This window comes from Aquarana catesbeiana, linkage group LG04, assembly GCF_042186555.1.
Source record: "Aquarana catesbeiana isolate 2022-GZ linkage group LG04, ASM4218655v1, whole genome shotgun sequence".
NCBI lineage: Eukaryota > Metazoa > Chordata > Amphibia > Anura > Ranidae > Aquarana > Aquarana catesbeiana.
The window spans coordinates 686,423,432-686,450,287 of NC_133327.1; the positions used below are offsets into that span (position 1 = coordinate 686,423,432).

Genomic DNA, 26,856 nt, shown 5'->3' on the forward strand with positions numbered 1-26,856 from the left:
CCCAATCCCAGGCTAGGGGCACCCTCAAAGGTCTCCAACAGCCTCCTCAGCACTCCATCTTCAGCTTCCACCTGAACTCCACACTGCCCCTGCTGGCCTGAGTATTTAAGAGGGGCCTACCTCCTGCCAGCCCATTTGCTGGGGATCGGCTGGGGCCCTCCTCAATACTCCAGGCAGCTCCTCCTAACCTCCCTCTCATTCTTCTGGAAGCTTCTCCAAGATTCCAGCAAGTAGGGGGAGGCACCAGAGGTGTGGCCTGATGAGTCATCCAGCCTCCCTGGATCACTCACCCTGACCCAGATTCAACACCAGCTTGGCTACCAGCCAAGCCAAACAAATTACCCTACACTACAAAAAAAAAATATTTAAACTTCTAGCACACTAGAGAGTGCTACACACCTTACCAACCACTCAGTGTCTGCTACCCCTCTCTGTCAAGCCCTCCATTGGCTTCCACTCACCCAACAAATTCAATTCAAAATACTAACAATAACTTACAAAGCCATCCACAACTTTAACCCCCAGCTACATTACTAACCTAGTCTCAAAATATCAACCAAACCACTCTCTTTGGTCCTCCTGCTCTCTAGTTCCCCTGTCTCCTCCTCCCATGCTCGCCTCCAGGATTTCTCATGAGCTTCTTCCATCCTTTGGAACTCCATACTCCAAATCTGTCCGACTATCTCCTAATCTATCCATCTTTTTCGTTGTTGTTGTTCAGTCATTTAGTCATGTCCAACTCTTCGTGACCTCATGGACCATAGCGTGCTAGGCTTTTCTGTCCTCCGCTGCCACCTGGAGCTTGCTTAACTTCATGTTCATTGTTTCGATGAAGCTAGCCATCCATCTTGTTTTCTGTAGTCCTCTTCTCCTTTTTCCTTCCATGTTTCCCAGCATCAGCGTCTTTTCCAATGAGTCCTCTCTTCGCATTAGGTGCCCAAAGTATTTGAGTTTCAGCTTCAGGATCTGTCCTGCCAGTGAATACTTAGGGTTGATTACCTTCAAGATTGACTGGTTTGAGCTTCTTGCCATGCAAGGGACTTTCAAAAGTCTTCTCTAACACCATAGTTCAAAAGCATCAATTGTTCGGTGTTCAGCCTTCCTTATGGTCCAAATTTTCACAGCCATAGGTTACTACTGGGAATACCATAGCCTTGACTATACCGCACTTAGTGGGAAGGGGGATGTCTCTGCTTTTTATAATGTTGTCTAAAAATCCTTCTCTTTAAAGAAGCCTATGGTGCTTCTCACTAATACACTGTGTTTTTACTTTCTCCATCAGCTCATCTCCCACAGTTATTACCTTTATGTATCACTTGATCTTCTGGGGATTCCTCCCTCTTAGATTGAAAGCTCTAACGAGCAGGGCCCTCCGATACCTCTTGTACCAAATTGTATTGTAACTGTAATGTTTACGTTCATTTTGTAAAGCGCTGGAGAGGGTTATTAGTATTTTGAAAACTTTTTTTAAAAAAAAAAATTATACAGCAGAGGCATTACAAAAACTTTTAACCTAAATTTTAAGAATTTGAGAAAAATTAAAACATCGTTTGACCCATTTTATGTTTTTTTTTGTTTTTTTGTTTTTACTTTTCTAAATTTATATACTGTTTTTGATCTTTTTTTTTTCAATCATTATGACAAGAGCCTATGTTGTATCTGACAAGCTTTTCACTTGGTTCCTATCCTCGTCCATCTGAAACTTTTTCTGATTGTTATTCTGTCCACATGAGTGGGCAGACGATGCCGGAGAGAAGGAAATTGACTGTAGTACAGTTTTAGCACCACATTTGATGTGAAAATTCAGTTCCTCTGGTCCAGAGCCAATGGCAGCTGCACAAAATTATGTTTATAGACAACAGAAATGGCTCATTCAATACAAAGTAGAACAGCAGATAGAGAGATGGGGTTTGTTGGCTGCAGAATTCATCCATTTTATAGGCTGTGTTTGGAGAGAAGGGGAAGGCTGCGCGGTTTGCAGAGGAGCCCTAATAACCTGCCCGGATCCTCTCCATCTGGTCACACTCCAGTGTGTTTGGTTTATGGTGCTGTACTTCTGTGTTATGCTCTTGTAATGAATGCCTTTGTTAGCTTGTGTTTATGTTTTGTATGAAGGTCATGATTATGCTTGTATTTACTGAACGTACAACTCATTTTCTCTGTTGGCAATCCAGGACCTTTTTTAGTTAAAGAGGTATGGCACCACCATTGGGAAGCAGATTTTTCCTTGACATGGTAGTCCAAGAACTTTTGTAACTATCCAAATAATCCAAGAAACTTTGTCCTAACTACAAGTATCTATAGACCTCATGGGGCAGTCAGGTGTAAAGGTGCAACAGTGTGGCCAGCCAATGGGGTTCAATACTAGAGGGATCCCCAGCAGGATGAAGGAGGTCCTGTTTCCTCTATATCGATCTTCACATCACTAGAGGGATCACCAGCAGGAGGAAGGAGGTCCTGATTCCTCTATATCGATCTTTATATCACTAGAGGGATCACCGGCAGGAGGAAGGAGGTCCTGATTCCTCTATATAGATCTTTATATCACTAGAGGGATCACCAGCAGGAGGAAGGAGGTTCTGATTCCTCTATATAGATCTTTATATCACTAGAGGGGTCACCAGCAGGAGGAAGGAGGTCCTGATTCCTCTATATAGAACTTTATATCACTAGAGGATCACCAGCAGAAGGAAAGGGGTCCTGATTCCTCTATATAGATCTTTATATCACTAGAGGGATCACCAGCAGGAGGAAGGAGGTCCTGATTCCTCTATATAGATCTTTATATCACTAGAGGGGTCACCAGCAGGAGGAAGGAGGTCCTGATTCCTCTATATAGATCTTTATATCACTAGAGGGATCACCAGCAGAAGGAAAGGGGTCCTGATTCCTCTATATAGATCTTTATATCACTAGAGGGATCACCGGCAGGAGGAAGGAGGTCCTGATTCCTCTATATAGATCTTTATATCACTAGAGGCAGGGCCGTCTTTAATTTTGATTGGGCCCTGGGCAAACATTTTCTTGGGCCCCCCCCTCCATTCCGAGACATACAAAAAATAGCAGGTAGACTCAAAATCAGTTTACTGCAGCAGATCACGCAGTGATTGCAATTGTTTGCCAGAGGTTACAGCCTATCATTACTGCTCAATGGCTGGTTTCTAGAGGTTACAACACATAATTTCTGCTTGCCGATTGGTTGCTAGAGGTTAACGTACATTATTAGCGCTCACTAATTGGTTGCTAGGGGTTACAGCACGTCATTAGCACTTACTGATTGGTTGCTAGAAATTAAAGCAGATCACTACTGTTTGCTGATTGGTTGCTAGAGGTTCATGCACATCATTACCTCTCACTGAGCAGTGGAGCAATCCCAAATAATTGAGCAAGTAAATGGGCACATTAATACACATACTACAGGAGAGGTTCAGAGACTGCGGACATACTGCAGGAGATTACCAGAGACTGCGGACATACTGCAGGAGACAATCAGAGACTGCGGAAATACTGCAGGAGACACTCAGAGACTGCGGACATACTGCAGGAGATTACCAGAGACTGCGGACATACTGCAGGAGACAATCAGAGACTGCGGACATACTGCAGGAGACAATCAGAGACTGCGGAAATACTGCAGGAGACACTCAGAGACTGCGGACATACTGCAGGAGATTACCAGAGACTGCGGACATACTGCAGGAGACAATCAGAGACTGCGGAAATACTGCAGGAGACAATCAGAGACTGAGGACATACTGCAGGAGATTACCAGAGACTGCGGACATACTGCAGGAGACACTCAGAGACTGCGGACATACTGCAGGAGACACTCAGAGGCTGCGGACATACTGCAGGAGACAATCAGAGACTGCGGACATACTGCAGGAGATTACCAGACACTGCGGACATACTGCAGGAGACAATCAGAGACTGCGGACATACTGCAGGAGACAATCAGAGACTGCGGACATACTGCAGTAGACAATCAGAGACTGCGGACATACTGCAGAAGATTACCAGAGACTGCGGAAATACTGCAGGAGACACTCAGAGACTGCGGACATACTGCAGGAGATTACCAGAGACTGCGGACATACTGCAGGAGACAATCAGAGACTGCGGACATACTGCAGGAGACAATCAGAGACTGCGGACATACTGCAGGAGACAATCAGAGACTGCGGAAATACTGCCGGAGACACTCAGAGACTGCGGACATACTGCAGGAGACACTCAGAGACTGCGGACATACTGCAGAAGATTACCAGAGACTGCGGACATACTGCAGAAGATTACCAGAGACTGCGGACATACTGCAGGAGACAATCAGAGACTGTGGACATACTGCAGGAGACAATCAGAGACTGCAGACATACTGCAGGAGACAATCAGAGACTGTGTAAATACTGCAGGAGACAATCAGAGACTGAGGACATACTGCAGGAGATTACCAGAGACTGCGGACATACTGCAGAAGATTACCAGAGACTGCGGAAATACTGCAGGAGACACTCAGAGACTACGGACATACTGCAGGAGATTACCAGAGACTGCGGACATACTGCAGGAGACAATCAGAGACTGCGGACGTACTGCAGGAGACAATCAGAGACTGCGGACATACTGCAGGAGACAATCAGAGACTGCGGACATACTGCAGGAGACAATCAGAGACTGCGGACATACTGCAGGAGACACTCAGAGACTGCGGACATACTGCAGGAGATTACCAGAGACTGCGGACATACTGCAGGAGACAGAGACTGCGGAAATATGCAGGCGACAGAGACTGCGGACATACTGCAGGAGACAATCAGAGACTGCGGACATACTGCAGGAGACAATCAGAGACTGCGGACATACTGCAGGAGACAATCAGAGACTGCGGACATACTGCAGGAGACACTCAGAGACTGCGGACATACTGCAGGAGACAATCAGAGACTGCGGACATACTGCAGGAGACACTCAGAGACTGCGGACATACTGCAGGAGATTACCAGAGACTGCGGACATACTGCAGGAGACAGAGACTGCGGAAATATGCAGGCGACAGAGACTGCGGACGTACTGCAGGTGACAATCAGAGACTGTGGACGTACTGCAGGAGACAATCAGAGACTGTGGACATACTGCAGGAGACAATCAGAGACTGCGGACAAACTGCAGGAGACAATCAGAGACTGCAGACATTATACAGGGGATAGTCAGAAAACTTTCAGCAATGCACAGCTTTACAGTTAAATAACACAGCTCAGGGTTTAAGCAGTCAGGCATTTTATGGTTGTAAGGACATACCTGGCCAGCCAAACTCACTACATACATTCAGGACTGTGGGCGGGGCTTCCACTCTCTGCTCTCACTAAAGCACCTGGGAGCTCCACTGATGCTTTGTTGGGGGGCCCACATCACCTGTGAATGGTCGCCCCGATGACAGCTTTGCAGAGCGCACAGAGGACTCTGTATTCACCAGCCAGTATAGAGGGGGCAGGGCCGGAAGCTCCACTGACACTCCCACTTCGATCACTGGCTCTCACTACAGAAGCTCTTTTCCGAGTACACAGGCTGCACGTGGGCGGGGTCAGAGCGTCAGTGGAGCTCCCGGCCCCGCCCACTCTCAGCTGGCTAGCGAGGAATACATCCTCCCGTGTCCTCTGTGCACTCTGCAAAGCTGTCATCGGGGGGCCCAATTCGCGGCTAGCGCGGGCCCCCCAACATAGATTGTGCCCCGTTTGCCCTGCGCTAAAGACGGCCCTGACTAGAGGGGTCACCAGCAGGAGGAAGGAGGTCCTGATCCCTCTATATAGATCTTTATATCACTAGAGGGGTCACCAGCAGGAGGAAGGAGATTCTGATTCCCCTATAAAAGTCTTTAGGTAGACCTTATTAAGAATGCTGGGCTTTATTCACAAAAGTATAATAAAGTATAACTGGCGCCAATCTTACCCTATTGTCAATTGTTAAGTAGCTGCCCCTTTAATTGGACTTGCCACTCAGAAACATACAAATAGGTAATGTAGGGTGCTACTCCTTATTATGTACAAATGTGAGTACAACTATTTAACCATATATTGCAAAGTTTGGTTAAATAGTTATACTCACATTTGTACATAAAAGGGGTAGCGCCCTACATTACCTATTTGTTCAATTCATGAAACGTTATCTACCATTGGTTAAGGAGGTGACACCCATGCCTCATCAACTAACAACCATGACTCATCTTCTGTCAAGTGGAGTCCCCCCCATTTATATTGGGCCCTATATAGATCTTTTTTTATCACTGGAGGCGTCACCAGCAGGAGAACATTTTAAAAAGTTGCTGTGAGGTTCCCCCCCAACAAAATCCATTCCAGACCCTTATCCGAGCATGCAGCCCGGCGGGCCAGGAAAGCGGGGGGGGGCGGGGGGGGGTTGCTGGCTCGCCCCCTCTCCTGAACCATACTAGGCCACATGCCCTCAACATGAAGGGTGCTTTTGGGGGGAGCCCTTCCCCCTCAAAGCACCTTGTCCCAATGTGGAGACGAAGACAAGGGCCTCCTCTCCACAACCTGGCCAGGTGGTTATGGCCGGGTTATGGGGTTGACTTATCAACTTATCAGGGAGCCCGCTGATTCTGCCTGCCCCCCCCCCCCGGTGAATGAATATGGGGTTCACCTCTTCTATTGGGTTGAAGTCAGGACTCTGTGCAGGCAAGTCAAGTTCCTCCACCCCAAACTCGCTCATCTATGTCTTTATGGACATTGCTTTGTGCACTGGTGCACAATCATACTGTTCCCACAAAGTTGGGAGCATAAAATTGTCCAAAATGTCTTGGTATGCTGATGCCTTGAGAGTTCCCTTCACTGGAACTAGGGGGCCAAGCCCAACCCCTAAAAAACATCCAAATCTTTGATGATCCCTAGGAGCCCCATCAAATCTATCATAACCAAATGGAAAGAACATGGCACAACAGCCAACCTGCCAAGAGACGGCCGCACACCAAAACTCACAGAGCGGACAAAGAGGGCATTAATCAGAGAGGAGCACAGAGACCTAAGGTAACCCTGGAGGAGCTGCAGAGTTCCACAGCAGAGACTGGAGTATCTGTACATAGGACCACAATAAGCCGTACGCTCCATAGAGTTGGGCTTTATGGCAGAGTGGCCAGAAGAAAGACATTACTTTCAGCAAAAAACAAAATGGCACATTTTGAGTTTGCGAAAAGACATGTGGGAGCAGTGGCGGCTAAGTTTTTCGGATGGGGGGGGGGCGCCAGACCCCGCCCTTCCGTTTTGACCCCTTCCACTTAGTCAAAATGGGCGTGGTTTCAGCGAAATAGTGGACGTGACTCTAAGGTGGTGTGGTTAGTGTCTAAGATGAACGAGGGATGGAGGGAGAGAGGGATGGAGGGACAGCAGGCCCAGATCCTACACAACAATAGAAATATGTGTATTCTAGAAAGTTTAACAATCAGCAGATAAAGATACTCCAAACACCTGGTGTTAGCGCTTCAATCATCACGGCACCATGGTTGTTATGGTGCCAGGATGATTGAAGCGCATTATTTATATTATTACATTGTAATATAAAATGAAATCATTCAACTCACCATAATGCAGAATCAGTGGGAGCCCTGAGTGTGTCACTAGCCACGTCGCCTTCCACCAGATGCCATTAGGTTCCCCCAGCGGAGTCCCTCCTTACATCAGGTGCCCCCGGTGGAGTCCCTCCTTAAATGCAGACTGTGTCACATAAACTGCAGCCTGTGTCCCAACAAACACAGCAGCATGTGTCATCACAAATTGCAGCAGCATGTGTCACCAGACTCACCACCAATTGCAGCAGCATGTGTCACCACCAATTGCAGCAACCTGTGTCACCAATTGTAGCAGCATGTGTCACCACCAAATTGCAGCAGCATGTGTCACCATCAAACCCCCCTCCCCCGGTTACTTACCTTGCTGTGTGTTGTCCTCTCCAGCGGTGTCTCCTGTGGAGAGGTCCATTCCTCTCATACTTCCTGTTTCCTCTCTCCCAGGCGCAATTGGAGAGAGAAACAGGAAGTGACATCATACTCAGATGTCAATCAAACCGCCCGGCCATAGTAATAGATACTGGCGCCGGGTGGAAGCATACGCGGCACTTCAGAAAGCGCCGCAAGGAGAGCTAAACGCCCGCAAATGAAGCGCCACGTCTGCAATCTCGTGATTGCATAGATGTGGCGCTTCCCATAAGTGCACTGTGTCCGGCGTCCGAACACAGTGCACTTAAGGACCTTTTTTTGTATTTTTTTTTTTTTTTTAAATGGCCAGCTTTAAAATTTTTTTTTTTTTTAATTTTTTTTTTTGTAAATGCCTGGAGGGTGGGGGTGTGGGGGGACGGGGACGTGCGGCGACCAAGATCCCCCTAAGGACAGGCCGCCACTGTGTGGAAGACTCCGAAAATGTATGGAGGAAGGTGCTCTGGTCTGATGAGACTAAAGTTGATCTTTTTGGCCATCAAAGAAAACGCTATGTCTGGTGCAAACCCAACACATCACATCACCCAAAGAACACTATCCCCACTGTGAAACATGGTGGTGGCAGCATCATGCTGTGGGGATGTTTTTCAGCAGTATATATATATTTCAGCAGAAACTGGTCAGAGTTGAGGGAAAGATGGATGGTGATAAATACAGGGATATTCTTGAGCAAAACCTGTAGCACTCTGTGTGTGATTTGAGGCTAGGACGGAGGTTCACCTTCCAGCAGGACAATGACCCCAAACACACTGCTAAAGCAACACTTGAGTGGTTTAAGGGGAAACATGTAAATGTGTTGGAATGGCCTAGTCAAAGCCAAGACCTCAATCCAATAGAAAATCTGTGGTCAGACTTAAAGATTGCTGTTCACAAGCGTAAACCATCCAACTTGAAAGAGCTGGAGCAGTTTTGCAAGGAGGAAAGGGGAAAAATCCCAGTGGTAAGATGTGGCAAGATCATAGAGACTTATCCAACGAGACTCGGAGCTGTGATAGCCGCAAAAGGTGGATCTACAAAGTATTGACTTTAGGGGGGTGAATAGTTATGCACATTGACTTTTTATGTTATTTTGTCCAATTTGTTGTTTACTTCACAATAAATAAAAGAAAAACATTTTCAAAGTTGTGGGCATGTTCTGTAAATTAAATGATGCAAATCCTCAAACAATCCATGTTAATTCCAGGATGTGAGGCAACAAAACATGAAAAAGATAGATAGATAGATAGATAGATAGATAGATAGATAGATAGATAGATAGATAGATAGATAGATAGATAGATAGATAGATAGATAGATAGATAGATAAGATAAGATAAGATAAATAGATAGATAGATAAGATAAATAGATAGATAGATAGATAAGATAAGATAAATAGATAGATAGATAGATAAGATAAGATAAGATAAGATAAGATAAGATAAGATAAGATACATAGATAGATAGATAGATAAGATAAGATAAATAGATAGATAGATAGATAAGATAAGATAAATAGATAGATAGAATATTTGTAGAAGAATGTTCTCTTTGGCCAGGCTCCTTCTCTCATTGATGACAAGTGAGAACTCTGATTTGATCCTTTGGCTCATCCCATTCGTCTCATTTCGGAGTTGCGATGCAGAACATGCGTCTGTGTCTCGGTTACTGGCGGTATGATGGTGACATTGCACACCTCGCTGGGCCGGGTAAAAATTATAGCCGTTTAGTTCCATCACAGGTGTGGAAGAAAGAACAGGATAGGCAGCATTAACCCCCCAGTGGACGGTATATTTACACCCACACGGGTCACCTAAATGTTCTGTAAAGACAGATTATTCCTTCCTGGAGTCATCAGTCAGTCTCCATGCCGGTTGTCTACCCAACAGGCCGCATGTCGGAATGTGTACAACCAGCGCAGGAGGCACATAAATGTCAGGGAAGGAAGTGATGCTCTGATTACACTCAGCAATTCTTCACACAGACACCTGCTTCACCTGTATTATAACAAACAGAACACTCACAATTACATGCAATGCAACTAAAAAAAAATGTGTGTCAACGAGCATTATGGCAATGCGACGATCATTACAGGAGAATAGTATTGTGATCATGGATGTGGCCTGTACAGAAAACAAAATGCATGGAAAAGTTCAGTTCAACGCACAGTAAATGCACTGCATTAACTTGGTAAATACGTTAACTTAAATAATAATATAACATATAGGAATACCACTACTAATAGTAATAATCATATGTATGATAATAATAGTAATAATAAAGAAAAATAATAATAATGTAATACAAGTAAAATAATTAGTATTTCCCATATAAGTTATTTATTATTCATTATATTTATTATATTACACCTGCTAATACTAGATTTGCGCACTGCCTTTCGATTGTAAGCTGTCATGATCAGGGCTCTCCTGTCCATCTTGTCTTGAATCGTATTGTATTGAATTGTATCATGTATAATAATAACAATAATATAAAGTATAGTAATACTACTACCATTACATCTACTAATAATAGTAATGATAATAACAATAATATAAAATATAGTAATACTATTACTATTACTATTACTAATAGTAGTAATAATAATAATAATAATAACAATAATATAAAATATACTACTACTATTACTACTACTACTACTACTACTACTACTACTAATAATAATAATAATCCTAATAAAAAATATAATAAAACAAGTAAAATAATTTGTATTTCCCATATAAAGTATTTATTATTATTTACAATACCTGCCTTGTTTACGACACCTGCTATCACCATACTGGATTGGCACCTCCTGTCCCTCTTGTCCTGAATTGTATCATGAATAATAATAATAACAATACTAATAATAATAACAATAATAATAATAATGACAATAATAATATTATTATTATTATTATTATTATGTATAATACCTGCCTTGTTTACAACACCCACTATTACCATACTGGATCTGCGCACTGCCTTTCGTTTGCAAGCTCTCATGATCAAGGCCTTCCTGTCCCTCTTGTCTTGAATTGTATTATATTGAATTGTATCATGTATAATAATAATAATAATATAAACAAATAATAATAATAATAATAATAATAATAACAATAAAATAATAATAATAATAATAATAATAATAATAATAATGTAAGACAAGTAAAATAATTAGAATTTCCCATATAAGTTATTTACTATTATTTTCTAATGACCTCCTCCCTGTGTTTGTGTTTTAGGTCACTTTTTGTTCTTCGGTTCCGGCGGTGATCGCAGCCCCACAGTGATGAGCCCCTGGCTGCGCAGTAACAGTGCCAGCTGCAGAGTGGAGGTAGCCGTGTTCCTGCAGAAGACCGGGAGATATATCGTCCGTCTACAGCCAGAAAACCTGCCAATTTCTGTTGCTGAAGCTTCGCCAACACTGGAGAAAAGTCGGTGAGTTATTAAATGACCGGCGCTGCTATTTACTCTAGGAATAAGGAGAGAGAAATTAATAATTGCCTTAAAGTGTCACTAAAGGCAAAACTGTTTTTTTTTTTTTTTCTTTCATTTTGGATATAGTAAGGGAAGGTTATAACCCCTTACAGTTTTATTTTTGCTGTCTGTGTCTTTCACAGCAGAATTTATATTATATTTATATTATATTTGCCAGTGTTGTTGTTTTTATTAATTTGTCTTGTGCCCCTTAGCTATGGTTAATATATGTTGCGGCTTGCAAGTGGTTTACGGGGGGTTTAGGATAAAGCTTTCAGCCAGCGATTCTCTTTCTCATGAAAGCGGTCTGATTGGCTAATCAGCCGCTGGATCGCTTTTAGAAGCAGCAGGAGGAGCTGTCCGTCCCCCCTCCCCACCCCCTCCTGCCGCTTGCCAGTGTTTCTCGAGCTTACCGTTTTTACCGGTGCGCCGTGGAAACGATCCGACCACGTGGCCTGGATGGCCATAGAGGTGAGGAAAGACTATATCGTCTCTGATCGCCTCTATGATCTAGGAGGACCGGAGCAACATCGTGACCGTCACTTCTGGTCTACAGTGGAAGCAAACTTTTTATTTTTATTTTTTTATTTTAAAGCAAAAGATACTTTTTTTTTTTTTAATCTTTCGCTTTGAAAGGTAGAGGAGAGATTTAAGGACTCTCATGGAAAGTCCGCTGGACCGCTTTCAGAAGTACTCACCGCTGTTTCTCGGACTTACTGTTTTTTTTTTTTTTTACCGGCGCGCCTGGGAAACGATCCAAAGGTCCGGCAGGCTAGCCATAGAGGTTACCAGAAATCCGATCGTCTCGGATCGCTTCTATGACCTTGGAGGACCGGAGCCAGGTCATGACGTCACTTCCAGTAGAGGGCGGAAGTAAACAATTTTTTTTTTGTTAAAGAAAAAAATCAAAAATACTTTTTTTTTCTTTTTTTTTTGATATTTTGCTTTTCTTTTGGTTTTATAGAACCCAGATCTCTCCTTAAAGAGGATTAATATTAATATTTCTATTACAAGAAATGTTTACATTTTTTTGTAATAGCAATAAAAGTGACCAACAAATAAAATAAAATAATTAAATATTAATCTCCTTAAATTCTAAATAATAATAATAATAATAATAATAATAATAAATAAAAAAATTAAAACGCCCCGATGCCTCTGTGCTCGTGCACAAAAGCGAACACATACGTAAGTCTCGCCCACGTATGTAAACGTTGTTTACACAACACATGGAGATCATATGGAGATTATCAAATATTGTAGATTGTCGCCATTCCACGAGCGTGCGCAATTTTAAGGCGTGACATGTTTGGTATCTATTTACACGGCATATCATCATCTTTTATATAAAATGTTTGGGGGTTCTAAATAATTTTCTATTAAAAAATACAGATTTTTACTTGTAAACAAAACCTGCCACAAAAGGTCTTCAAATGGTTAACCGTAAACCAAAAGATTATTATATTGCAGCATACACATTCATAGATGTGGCAGCTGCATTGGTTTTTATTTTTTATACTTTAATTTTTTCTCTTTATTTTTACTTGTTGATCCTACCAAGTAAGTCTGTTATTTTTGAACTTCCTTTAACCACTCACGGACCAGCCGCCGTCGTTATACGACGGTACTTTTGACGTGGAATACCGTTGTTATGGCAGAGGATAGCTGCCGCAACCCCGGTATCCTCTTAAAACGGCGAGCGGTCCGCTTTGTGATAACAGTGGTCTCTGCGGCGGAATCGCCGCCAGATCACATTTTTCGGCGGTGGGAGAGGTGCCCCCCCCTCCCGCTGCGCTCAGGTCGTCTCCGCCATTTACCGGAGCCGCCGGTAGCGATGGAGACGATCGGGTCCTTTTCCCTCAGAGGACTGGAGATGAGTGAGGGAAAGATGGCCCCCCACTCGGCTCCATAACATTGGATGACGGAAGCGACGTCAAACGCCACTTTCGCCCATTGGTCTTAAAGGGGAATTTCTTTTTTTTTTAAACATTTTTATTTTATTTTTTATTGCATTAAAGTGTAAATATGAGATGTGAGATTTTTTTGACACCAGAGGTCCTGTCACGCCTTTTTTCTATTACAAGGGATGTTTATATTCCTTGTAATAGGAACAAAAGTGACCCAAAATTCTTTTTTTAGAAGGACAGTGTAAAAATAAAAAATAAAAATAAATAATAATAAAAAAAAAAATGTAAAGCCCCTGTCCCGCCGTGCTCGCGTGCAGAAGCGAACGCATAGGTAAGTCCTGCTCTCATATGAAACTGTGTTCAAACCACACATGTGAGGTATCGCCGCGATCGCTAGCACAAGAGCAATAATTCTAGCCCTAGACCTCCTCTGTAACTCTAAACTAGTAATTTGTAGAAATTTTTAAACATCACCAATGAAGATTTTTAAGTGTCAAAGTTTGTTGCCATTCCACGAGCGGATGCAATTTTGAAGAGTGACATGTTGGGTATCAATTTAGGTATCTGTGCCCTCCTGATCCCAGTATTGTGCCCTCCTGACCCCCCTGTACCGTGCCCTCCTGATCCCAGTATTGTGCCCTCCTGATCCCAGTATTTTGCCCTCCTGACCCCCCTGTACTATGCCCTCCTGACCCACTCCCCCCCTGTACTGGGCCCCCCTGATCCTAGTATTGAGCCCTCCTGACCCCCTATACTGTGCCCTCCTGATCCCAGTATTGTGCTCTCCTGCCCCCCCCCCCCCCCGTATTGTGCCCCTGCCATATTGTGCCAACCTGATCCCAGTATTGTGCCCTCCTGACATCCCCCATGCTGTGCCCTCCTGATCACAGTATTGTGCCCTCCTGACTCCCCTGTACTGTGCCCTCCTGATCCCAGTATTGTGCCCTCCAGCCCCCCCCCGCACTGTGCCCTCCTGATCCCAGTATTGTGCCCTCCTGCCCCCCCGTACTGTGCCCTCCTGATCCCAGTATTGTGCCCTCCTGACTCTCCTGTACTGTACCCTCCTGATCCTAGTATTGTGCCCTCCTGACCTCCCCCATGCTGTGCCCTCCTGATCCCAGTATTGTGCCCTTCCCACATCCCTGTACTGTGCCTTCCTGATCCCAGTACTGTGCCTTCCTGACCTCCTTGTACTGTGCCCTCTTAATTCCAGTACTGTGCCCTCCTGACCCCCCTGTACTGTACCCCCCTGATTCCAGTATTGTGCCCCCTTGACCCCCCTGTACTGTGCCCTCCTGATCCCAGTACTGTGCCCTCCTGACCTCCTTGTACTGTGCCCTCCTAATTCCAGTACTGTGCCCTCCTGACCCCCCTGTACTGTGCCCTCCTTATCCCAGTATTGTGCCCACCTTACCCCCCTGTATTGTGCCCTCCTGATCCCAGTATTGTGCCCCCCTGATTGCTCTGTACTATGCCGTCCTGATCCCAGTTTTGTGCCCTCCTGACCCCTGTGTACTGTCCCTCCTGATCTCAGTATTGTGCCCCCCTGACCCCCCTGTACTGTGCCCTCCCGATCCCAGTTTTGTGCCCTCCTGAACCCCATGTACTGTGCCCTCCTGATCTCAGTATTGTGCCCCCCTGACCCCCCTGTACTGTGCCCTCCTGATCCCAGTATTGTGCTCTCCTGCCCCTCCCTGTATTGTGCCCCCGCCATATTGTGCCCTCCTGATCCCAGTATTGTGCTCCCCTGACCTCCCCCATGCTGTGCCCTCCTGATCCCAGTATTGTGCCCTCCTGACTCCCCTGTACTGTGCCCTCCTTATCCCAGTATTGTGCCCTCCAGCCCACCCCCCCGCACTGTGCCCTCCTGATCCCAGTATTGTGCCCTCCTGCCCCCCCCCCCATACTGTGCCCTCCTGATCCCAGTATTGTGCCCTCCTGACTCTCCTGTACTGTACCCTCCTGATCCTAGTATTGTGCCCTCTTGACCTCCCCCATGCTGTGCCCTCCTGATCCCAGTATTGTGCCCTTCTGACATCCCTGTACTGTGCCCTCCTGATCCCAGTACTGTGCCTTCCTGACCTCCTTGTACTGTGCCCTCCTGACCCCCCTGTACTGTACCCCCCTGATTCCAGTATTGTGCCCCCTTGACCCCCCTGTACTGTGCCCTCCTGATCCCAGTACTGTGCCCTCCTGACCTCCTTGTACTGTGCCCTCTTAATTCCAGTACTGTGCCCTCCTGACCCCCCTTGTACTGTGCCCTCCTGATCCCAGTATTGTTCCCTCCTGACCCTCCTGTACTGTGCCCTCCTGATCCCAGTATTGTGCCCACCTTACCCCCCTGTATTGTGCCCTCCTGATCCCAGTATTGTGCCCCCCTGATTGCCCTGTACTGTGCCCTCCTGATCCCAGTTTTGTGCCCTCCTGACCCCTGTGTACTGTCCCTCCTGATCTCAGTATTGTGCCCCCCTGACCCCCCTGTACTGTGCCCTCCTGATCCCAGTATTATGCCCTCCTGACCCCCTTGTACTGTGCCCTCCTGATCCCATGATCCCAGTATTGTGCCCTCCCGACCCCCCTGATCCCAGTATTGTGCCCCCCTGACCCCCCTGTACTGTGCCCTCCTAATCCCAGTATTGTGCCCTGCTGCCCCCCCCCCCCCCGTACTGTGCCCTCCTGACTCCCCTGTACTGTGCCCTCCTGATCCCAGTAATCCCAGTATTCCCAGTAATCCCCTAATCCCAGTATTGTGCCCTCCTGACCCCCCCCCGTACTGTGCCCTCCTGATCCCAATGTTGTGCTCTCCTGCCCCCTCCCCCCGTATTGTGCCCTCCTGACTCCCCTGTACTGTGCCCTCCTGATCCCAGTATTGTTCCCTCCTGACCCTCCTGTACTGTGCCCCCCTGATCCCAGTATTGTGCCCAACTTACCCCCCTGTATTGTGCCCTCCTGATCCCAGTATTGTGCCCCCCTAATTGCCCTGTACTGTGCCCTCCTGATCCCAGTTTTGTGTCCTCCTGACCCCTGTGTACTGTCCCTCCTGATCTCAGTATTGTGCCCCCCTGACCCCCCTGTACTGTGCCCTCCCGATCCCAGTATTGTTCCCTCCTGACCCCCCTGTACTGTGCCCTCCTAATCCCAGTATTGTGCCCTGCTGACCCCCCCGTACTGTGCCCTCCTGATCCCAGTATTGTGTTCTCCTGCCCCCTCCCCCCGTATTGTGCCCTCCTGACTCCCCTGTACTGTGCCCTCCTGATCCCAGTAATCCAGTATTCCCAATAATCCCCTAATCCCAGTATTGTGCCCTCCTCACCCCCCCCCCCGTACTGTGCCCTCCTGATCCCAGTATTGTGCTCCCCTGCCCCCTCCCCCCGTATTGTGCCCTCCTGACGCCCCTGTACTGTGCCATTTGTAGTCATTAGTTTTTGTTTTATGGCATGTTTTGTTATTGTTTAAAATTGATTTTCTTGAATGTACTAATAAATATGTTTAAGTCTATCAACTATTTATATATATATATATATATATATATATATATATATATATATATATATATATATATATATATTCTTCAGAGTAGGTGCGTAAATTGGGGCCCCAGTGCATTACTTTGCCCAGGGGCCCATGATGTTGTTAGGATGGCCCTGCCAGTACAAGGTCTTCTCCAGTCGCTGGGTCATGGTTGGCCTTGAATGATGCAAATAGGACTGTCGGTGCTGCAATATTGAGTCTTGTCTGCAAGTCTTGCCCACCCCACCCCTGCCTCTGTATGATATTCCAAAGACTTTACACCCTCTACTCATTACAGGTAATCTGCAGAGAAGAGCGGGCGGCCATTTTGCCTTGCAATCTCGGCGGAGTTTACGGTCCGGAGCGGAGAATCGGGAGCTGAATTACGATGTAATGAGCTGTTTATTTAGTCCTGTAGTAAATGGCGGTTTAGTGCTCGGTGTAATTTTTAATGTGAAATCCAGTAAAAATATATACTTCTGACTTATTACCACAAAGGTAGCAGATTTACGGCCCCGACGTCCGCCTACGGCAATAAGTTTGGCGCGGCTCGGCCCACAAATCACAGAAAAAATGTACTTTGTGGCGGAATAGGAGATGCGGAAATATTCTAATCGCAGCGGCTGCCGGATCCCGCCTGAGACTAAAGGAGGGAAATGAGTGAAGGAAACGGCCAATCGCCTGATTTATAATGTGTCCTCATCCATCCTCAGCTCCGTTTATGAGCTGCAGATGGGAGGATGGATTTCCTCCACTATTTAGTGGTTTAAAGATGATATTAGAGAACGTGAATGGAAGTCGGAGAAATGACGGCTTGGCAGGAATCAGAGTTCGCTCGACACATTTATGTCAACCGTTTGCCAGGGGTGATGAAGTATCCGACCGGATGAGGCTGACTGGCCACAAGCTCAGGCGCTTGCTTAACGCGAGGCCCATCATTTATGGTTCTTTTACACTTGCAGTTTGGGGGCGGTAAAAACATCACCTACAAACTATGGGATATACAGTATCTCACATTTCTGTAAATCTTTTCTTCTATCTTTTCATGTGACAACACTGAAGAAATGACACTTGTCTACAATGTAAAGTAGTGAGTGTACAGCTTGTATAACAGTGTAAATTTGCTGTCCCCTCAAAATAACTCAACACACAGCCATTAATGTCTAAACCACTGGCAACAAAAGTCAGTACACCCCTAAGTGAAAATGTCCAAATTGGGCCCAAAGTGTCAATATTTTGTGTGGCCACCATTATTTTCCATCACTGCCTTAACCCTCTTGGGCATGGAGTTCACCAGAGCTTCACAGGTTGTCACTGGAGTCCTCTTCCCCTCCTCCATGACGACATCACAGAGATGGTGGATATTAGAGACCTTGCGCTCCTCCACCTTCCGTTTGAGGATGTCCCACAGATGATCAATAGGGTTTAGGTCTGGAGACATGCTTGGCCAGTCCATCACCTTTACCCTCAGCTTCTTTAGCAAGGCAGTTGGAGGTGTGTTTGGGGTGGTTATCATGTTGGAATACTGCCCTGCGGCCCATTCTCATAAGGGAGAGGATCATGCTCTGCTTCAGTAGGTCACAGTACATGTTGGCATTCATGGTTCCCTCAATGATCTGTAGCTCCCCAGTGCCGGTGTCTTGTCAAATACAGTCCCCTATCATATAGTGTCCGCCCTGTACTGCGCAGGCGCAGTACGGAGGACAAACGAGACGCCGAAAGTCTCCGAAGTTCAACAGTTGATCATCAGCTGTACACGGCGCCTGCGCTTTTATTCTCACCCTATGTCCAGGTTCATTTCCTACTATCCAAGTGGACATAGAGTTAGAATAAATAGTTGCTGAGCGCAGCGAGGCCGTGCCCGAAGCGTGGCGAGCGAAGCGAGCCCGCGAGGAGCCCTCTTACACAGCCATCGCTAAGAAGTGCCCAAGCGCCGTGTACAGCTGATGGTCAGCTGATCAACTTCGGACACTTTCGGCATCTCCTTCTCCTCCGTACTGCGCAAGCGCTGCGCCTGCGCAGTATGGGGCGGACACTATTCGATAGGAGGACAGTTTATGTCAGAACACCGGCAGCACTCATGCAGCCCCAGACCATGACACTCCCACCACCATGCTTGACTGTAGGCAAGACACACTTGTCTTTGTCCTCCTCACCTGGTTGCCGCCACACACGCTTGTCACCATCTGAACCAAATACGTTTATCTTGGTCTCATCAGACCACAGGACATGGTTCCAGTAATCCATGTCCTTAGTCTGCTTGTCTTCAGCAAACTATTTGCAGGCTTTCTTGTGCATCATCTTTAGAAGAGGCTTCCTTCTGGGACGACAGCCATGCAGACCAATTTGATGTTTACACACACACGTCCTTGTTCTGCCTCCCGCGCTCATGATCCCTCATGACCGGCGGTCATGAGCCTTGGCACCCCCCGCTGTGCGGCGGGTGTGCGCGCCTGCTATCCCGCTCAAAGGGACCGACGTATAGCTACGATGGTTAGTGGATCGTGTCAACCTGCAGCAGTATAATGACGGCGGCTGGTCGGCAAGTGGTTAATTTAGGCGGATACGAACAATAAATCTACCCCGGGCCTCCTTGTTTAGCTGATGAGGCCCGAACCCAGTACAACAGGACCAGTTATACTGCCTTATCAGCAGCCCTGCCCCCCACAATCATCCCTACTAGCACAAATCCCCCCCGCCCTCGTAAAAAAAAAAATTCTCCCTCCTAGCACAAATTTCCTTCCCCATCTATCATATCACCTCTTCTAGCACAAACCCCTCCAAATCCTCTTCCCCCAAAAGCACCCCCCCTCATGATGCCTCCCAAATTCCCCCTCCCAGCACAAATCCTCCAACCCCTCAATCTACTTGGAGCACCTCCACCCCCCCAATCTACTTGTGGCGCCTCCACCTCACATGATACTACAGTGCCCAGGGAGAAGAAACAGCCAGATCACTGTTCTCTGTATGCATAGTTCTGTGTGTTTGTACATACAGAACTCTGTGCTAGGATTGGACACAGCCGATCAGCAGGTTTTAGCCAAAATCATTGGCTGAAACCTGCTGACAAACACGGATCGGCAGGGGGCTCGCACATGCTTTCCCTAAACCCGTAAAAAAGCCAGCAATGTACATGTAAGTTGCCCTGGGAAAGCAGGTATACAGGCGCTGCAACCTCCCCACATACCAGCTCCGCTCCGGCGCTCAGACCTTGGGGTTGCCGACACCTGCAACATACCAGAGTAAGGGAAGGGATGGTCGGCACTCAGGATGAAATCCAAAAAATAGTATTCCTTTATTGAAAAGACATGTACAACGCTGTAAAAACAGCCTACGCGTTTCGGACTGGACTAACTAATGTCCGAAACGTGTATGCAATTAGCGGACCTCCAGCTGTTGCAGAACTTCAAGTCCAAAGAGACATAGCAAGACTCTGGCAGCAATAAGCATGACACCCAGAGGCAGAGGCATGATGGGACTTGTAGTTTTGCAACAGCTGGAGGTCCGCTAATTGCATATCCCTGGTGTATGCTGTTTTTACAGTGTTGTACATGTCTTTTAAAAAAAAGAATACTATTTTTTGGATGTACCGACCATCCCCTTTCCTATTAATGCATGTTGCCATGCCTGCACCTGCCATCCCTATCTACTGTGAGCGGGTCAGCAAGTGGTTAATAGGTACGTTTATAAACGGCATAATAGACATGGGGTCAAATCAAGCTCACAGATGCTGCTGCTTGGAACTGACTTTAAGAGCTAGTGAAGGGCTTATAATAAAATTGAGCTTGGGGCTCTCAAAGGGTGCCAACACCCCCCCACCAGCAGGACCTGCCTCCCCATCCCTCCAAGGAGCCTGGATCTGCAGGAAAAAGCTTGCCTAGTGAAAGCAGGAGGTCTAATAGTTCTTCAAAGTCTCCATAAAAAGTACTTGTCAGCCAGGGCCAGCACTACCGCTTGGCGAACTAGGCAGCAGCCTACGGCACACTGCTGCCTAGGGCACAGCCATGGTCGCTTGTTCCTCTACTTTTCGCTGGCATCCTAACATCAAAAAATCATGGAAAAAAGCAGCGTGGGGTCCCCCTCCCAATCCATACCAGGCCCTTCGGGTCTGACATGGATTTTAAGGGGAACCCCCACGCTAAAATTTCTTTTAAAATGGCATGGGGTCCCCCTCAAAATCCATTCAAGACCCTTATCTGAGCATGCAGCCCGGCAGGCCTCGTATAAGGGTCTGGTATGGATTTTGGGAGGGGCCCACGCATTTTATTTTTTTTTTTGCATTTTGAAATGGGGGTTCCCCTCAAAATCTATACCAGACCCAAAGGGCCTGGTATGGATGGGGGGCCCCCACGCCATTTAAAAAAAAAATTTGGCATGGGGGTTCCCCTCAAAATCCATACCAGACCCGAAGGGCCTGGTACGGATTGGGGGGCCCCACGCCATTTATAAAAAAAAAATTGGCATGGGGGTTCCCTTCAAAATCCATACCAACCCTGAAGGGCCTGATATGGATGGGGGGGCCCTAGTGTTTTTTTTTTTTTTTTTACATTTTGGCGTGGGGGTTCCCCTCAAAATCCATACCAGACTCGAAGGGCCTGGCACGGATGGGGGGGCTCCATGCCATTATTTTTTTTTTATTTTTGGCATGGCGGTTCCCCTCAAAATCCATACCAGACCTGAAAGGCTTGTTACGGATAGGGGGGGACCCCATGCCGTTTTTTTTTTTTTTTATTTTGGCATGGGGTTTCCCCTCAAAATCTATACCCAACCTGAAGAGCGTGGTATAGATGAGGGGGGGGGGGTTCACGCTTTTTTTAACCTGTGATTTTTTAATGCCGGCATTTCTTTACTTTATGATCAACTTTCAGCGGGGAACCCCACGACAGCTGATGACTCATTGGCTGTTAAGGACCATTTTCTTCTACTTTACAAAATTTTGAAGTTTCATTTTTTTTTTTTTTTGGGGGGGGGGGGGGGGGAGTAGCTGATCTTGCCTTGGGTGCAAAATATTCTAGCACCGACCCTGCTGTCACCTGTGTCACCCTTGCTAGGTACACAAATTTCCATGACTCCAGTCCTCTAATTTCATAGTTAAGCCTTCTATCAATTCATAGCTTGATGGCCCTTCCAGACGTGTTGCGGCTCCTGCGCTGGTTAATAAAAGTCACTCCGCCGGGCCTGTTACCTGACTCTGCAGATGCCGGCCATTCCACTAATTTGCGACCCCGAGGGAAATGAGATGATCTAAGCTTGATCTACAAATGGAATTGATAATATGACATCTCTCCGAAGAGTATTTAAGAGTACACATCATTTCCTATTGACAGAACTTTAATTAGAAAAGATAATGGAATTTCTAAGTGTTTTTCCCTTATTTTTGATATCCATTTTCTGTTTTATTAACTTGTCATGGGAAATTACTTCCACTTAATCTAAAGTAAAGCTTGATATTGGCTTATCTTATGAAAACACGGACAGATAAATTATTTTAATGGCGACTTTAATTGCAACAATAATAAAAGCTTTTTTACTCCCGATGAGTTAAAGGAGACATTTACACTTTATGGCCAAATGTTTGCGAACACCTGACCATCACATTTACAGTATATGAGGACATCCCATTCCAAAACCATGGCCATTAATATGGAGGTAACCCCCAAAGGCCATTAATATAGAAATGCCCCCTCCCCCCATGGCCATTAATATAGAGTCCCCCCCCCCATGGCCATTAATATAGAGTTGTCCCCTCCCCCCATTGCCATTAAGATAGAGCCCCCCCTCCTTCCTGCCATGGCAATTAATATGGAGTTGACCCCAAAGACCATTAATATAGAGGTCCCCCCCCCCGAATGGCCATTAATATACAGTTGCCCCCCTCCCCCCATGGCCATTAATGTAGACCCCCCCTCCTTCCTGCCATGGCAATTAATATGGAGTTGACCCCAAAGGCCATTAATATAGAGGTCCCCCCCCCGGCCATGACCATTAATATAGAGTTGCCCCCTCCCCCCATGGTTATTAATTTAGAGCCCCCCCTCCTTCCTGCCATGGCAATTAATATGGAGTTGAACCAAAAGGCCATTAATATAGAGGTTCCCCCCTTGCCATGGCCATTAATATAGAGTTGCCCCCCCCATGGCCATTAATATAGAGCCCCCCCCTCCTTCCTGCCATGGCAATTAATATGGAGTTGACCCCAAAGGCCAATAATTTAGATGCCCCCCCCCGCCATGGCCATTAATATAGAGTCGCCCCCCCCCCCCATGGCCATTAATATAGAGCCCTACCTTCTTCCTGCCATGGCAATTAATATGGAGTCGACCCCAAAGGCCATTAATATAGAGGTTCCCCCCCATGGCCATTAATATAGAGCCCCCCCCATGGCCATTAATATAGAGTTGCCCCCCCAATGCCCATTAATATAGAGCCCCCCCCCCTCCTTCCTACCATGGCAATTAATATGGAGTTGACCCCAAAGGCCATTAATATAGATGTTCCCCCCCTGCCACGACCATTAATATAGAGTTGCCCCCTCCCCCCATGGCCATTAATATAGAGCCCCAACTCCTTCCTGCCATGGCAATTAATATGGAGTCGACCCCAAAGGCCATTAATATAGAGTTGCCCCCTTCCCCCCTTGCCATTAATATAGAGGTTCCCCCCTACCATGGCCATTAATATAAGTTGAGCCCCAATGGCCATTAAAATCGAGTTACCCACTCCCCTCCCCCCCGTGGCCATTAACCACCTCAATACCGGACACTTTCACCCCCCTTCCTGTTTAGTGCAATTGTGCGGTCATGCTACACTGTACCCATATGACATTTTTTTATCATATTTTTCACACATATGGAGTTTTCTTTTGGTGGCATTTAATCACCACTGGGTTTTTTTTTTTTTTAATTTTGCTAAACAAACGAAAAAAGACCAAAAATTTCGAAAAATCAAATCTTTTACTTTGTTTCTGTTATACAATTTTGCAAATAAGTCGTTTTTCTTCTTAACTAATGTGCGCTTATGAGGCTGCCCTGATGGGCACTGATGAGGCTGCACTGTTGTGAACTGATGAGGCTGCACTGATAGGCACTGATGGGCACTGATGAGGTTGCACTGATGGGCACTGATGAGGCTGCACTGATGGGCACTGATGAGGTTGCACTGATGGGCACTGATAAGCTGCACTGATGAGCACTGATGAAGAGGCACTGATAAGGCTGCACTGATAAGGTGGTACTGATGGGCACTGATAGGCTGCACTGATGGACACTGATTGGCACTGATAATCAGGGTACTGATGATCAGTTCCCTGATTATCAGTGTATATGTGCCCTGTCACAGGAAAGCCAGTTATCCGCTTTCCTTTCCTCAGACAGTGACCTCGCTGATGAAGGAAATGCAGATAACCGCCGGCATTTAATTACATGTGATCAGCTGTGTCCAATCACCTCTTTACCCTCATCAGTGATGTGCTGGGTCTAAGGGACACAGCTTACCACCATTGCCGCGCTGCGTGCCCCCAGCTACAATGAGAGGACATCATATGATGTCCTTCCAGAACAAGAGCGTCAGGAGGGAACCAGTTATTATAGAGTCCCCCCCCACCCCCATGGCCATTAATATCGAGTTGTCCAGTTTCGTAGTTATAACATCCTCCACCCTTCTGGAAGACTACCCACAAGACGTTGGAGCGTGTTTGTGGGAATTTGTGCCTAAACCCCAAATAGAAATGCTCCGATGAGTGTTAAGGTCTTAACATTGTCCCTAATGGTGAATCAACAGTCTTTAGTAGCTATTAGCCCGGGTTTAAGTGCCAGGTCAACTGTTGATTCTGAGACCTTCTGGAAACATAGGCATCTTTTTTAATTGCTTGTTGAATGATGATGATGCTAGACATCCCATTCCAACACCATGGCCACCAATAATTATGACCTTGTCCCCTTTATGGTTAGAAAATCCTCCATTTCTTCTGTAAAGGCTTTCCACAAGATCTTAGAGGGTTGTCTGTAGGAATTTGAGGTCAGTTACTGATGTTGGATGAGAGGTCTTGGCTTGCGTGTCGGACCCCATGCAAGGTGCCCAAAAAAAAAAAAAAAATACCCCGGCTTACAGTCAGTTTCAATTCATCACAAAGGTTGAGGTCCCTCAACATGGCGATGGGCTCCAGAATTTCTGCACAGGTGCACATAATATATATATAATTGTTTTTTTTTGGTGGCTTGTACTCCCAAATGGCTTCTGGGAGAAATGGTCCAAGCCTTCTTCAAGGATAGTTTCTGCCTTTTATCGACCCTTGCTATACTGTCTTATCCCTGGATGAACTTTTAACGGACATGGCTCTTGTTGGGTATTATCTCATCAGGTTAGGCTGCCAGGAGCTTCTTAAACTATTCTACATAATTATCCACTATTTGCTGCTCTGTAATTTACACTTTTTGGTTTTTGGTTCCTATTGACTTTAATTTGACTCACACAAAATCGCATGACAAGGGAAATCTCATCGTGTTCAATGGTGTCCATTCAAATCTCAGAATGGTGCTATTTTGGAAAAGGTTCCTGCACTACTTTGTTAGAATTTACTATGCGACTTGGCCCCATAGAACAGGGGTTTCCAAACTTTCCTAACATAGGGCCAGTCTACTGTGCTTCAGACTGTAGGGGGGGGGGGGGGGCAGATTGTGATCAGTGGGAATAAACAATGCCTGTGGCCATTAGGAGGAGAACAAGTGCCTCATCGCTGGTGTCAGTGGGAGGAAAAGTGCCCAGTAATTGGTGTCAATGGGAGGAATAGTACCCCATCATTGGTATCAGTGGGAGGAATAGTACCCCATCATTGGTATCAGTGGAAGGAATAGTGCCCCATTATTGGTGTCAGTGGGAGGAATATTGGCCCATCATTGGTGTCAGTGGAAGGAATAGTGCCGCATCATTGGTGTCAGTGGGAGGAATAGTGCCCCATCATTGGTATCAGTGGGAGGAATAGTGCCCCATCATTGGTGTCAGTGGAAGGAATTATGCCCCACTGTTGTTGTCAGTGGGAGGAATAGTGCCTTGTAGTAGTGGGAGGAATAATAACCCAAGGGCCAGATCCTATAAAGGCTAGCAAAGGGCCACGTATTGCCCACAGTTTGGAGACCAATGCCATAGAATATGCAAAGTCACATCAAAATTGCAACAAAGTTGCATCACATAATCGCACTCTAAATCGCATCAAAGTCGCATTGCAGTAGTGTGACCCGAGCCTCACTGTTTGGAAAGTTGGTCAAATGCCAACTGATTGAACTTTTTCAATGTTTGCTCTTCTCTGTACTCACACACGCCTCATGCAACACAAAAGGTACGTGTCTTTTTGTAGATCCTTTTTGGAAATGTATGCAGGAATTCATGTAGAAAACTTTCCTTCAATGCGATGATAAAAGCTCAGCTGGAATTCCAGCTGGGTCCGGGTTCTGGGATCATTTCACTATTGGAATCCTGGAGAACAGTAAAGACACAGCTGGTTGCCAACCCCGCTCCCCTCCATCCGCAACGGAGATATCTGTTCTTTCTCGGCGTATAATTCTCATTAGGTTCTACAAGCAAGAGTCGCTATTGCCTAAAATCACCGGGATTTCCCTCTCGAAATAAACTGCTGGAGGAGCCGAGTGTTTAATTGGACATTAAGCTACGAGAACTACGAGAACAGATCTACTGGGTATTGGTTTGAAGGAAAAAAATGAAACGCCACCGGGGAACACGGAACACAATTGTGAAGATTAACAAGGAATGAAGGTTTGTTAAACGGAGTTGGTTTATTTTAGTTTGGTTTGGTATTGCAGACGATCAGAATTATATCTCAAGGGTCCAATGGACCATGGCTTAAAAAAAACAAAAACGCTGTGCAGAGAGGCATTTTTTTTTTTTTAAGGTTATCCCGTTTCCATTTGACGTGTGCAATTCGTTTCAGTCCGAATGTAAATTCAGATAAATTGTTTTTTATGCATATG

General features: G+C 46.1%; 1 protein-coding gene across 1 annotated transcript in view; it reads left to right on the forward strand.

Moving 5' to 3' along the window:
• ALK (ALK receptor tyrosine kinase) overlaps positions 1-26,856 on the forward strand; it is a gene marked incomplete in the record, with an annotated part of 645,074 nt that overhangs the window by 192,163 nt on the left and 426,055 nt on the right. Inside the window, 1 exon segment of the mRNA XM_073628762.1 lies at positions 11,222-11,417. Within this exon segment, the coding sequence (XP_073484863.1) occupies positions 11,222-11,417 (196 nt within the window).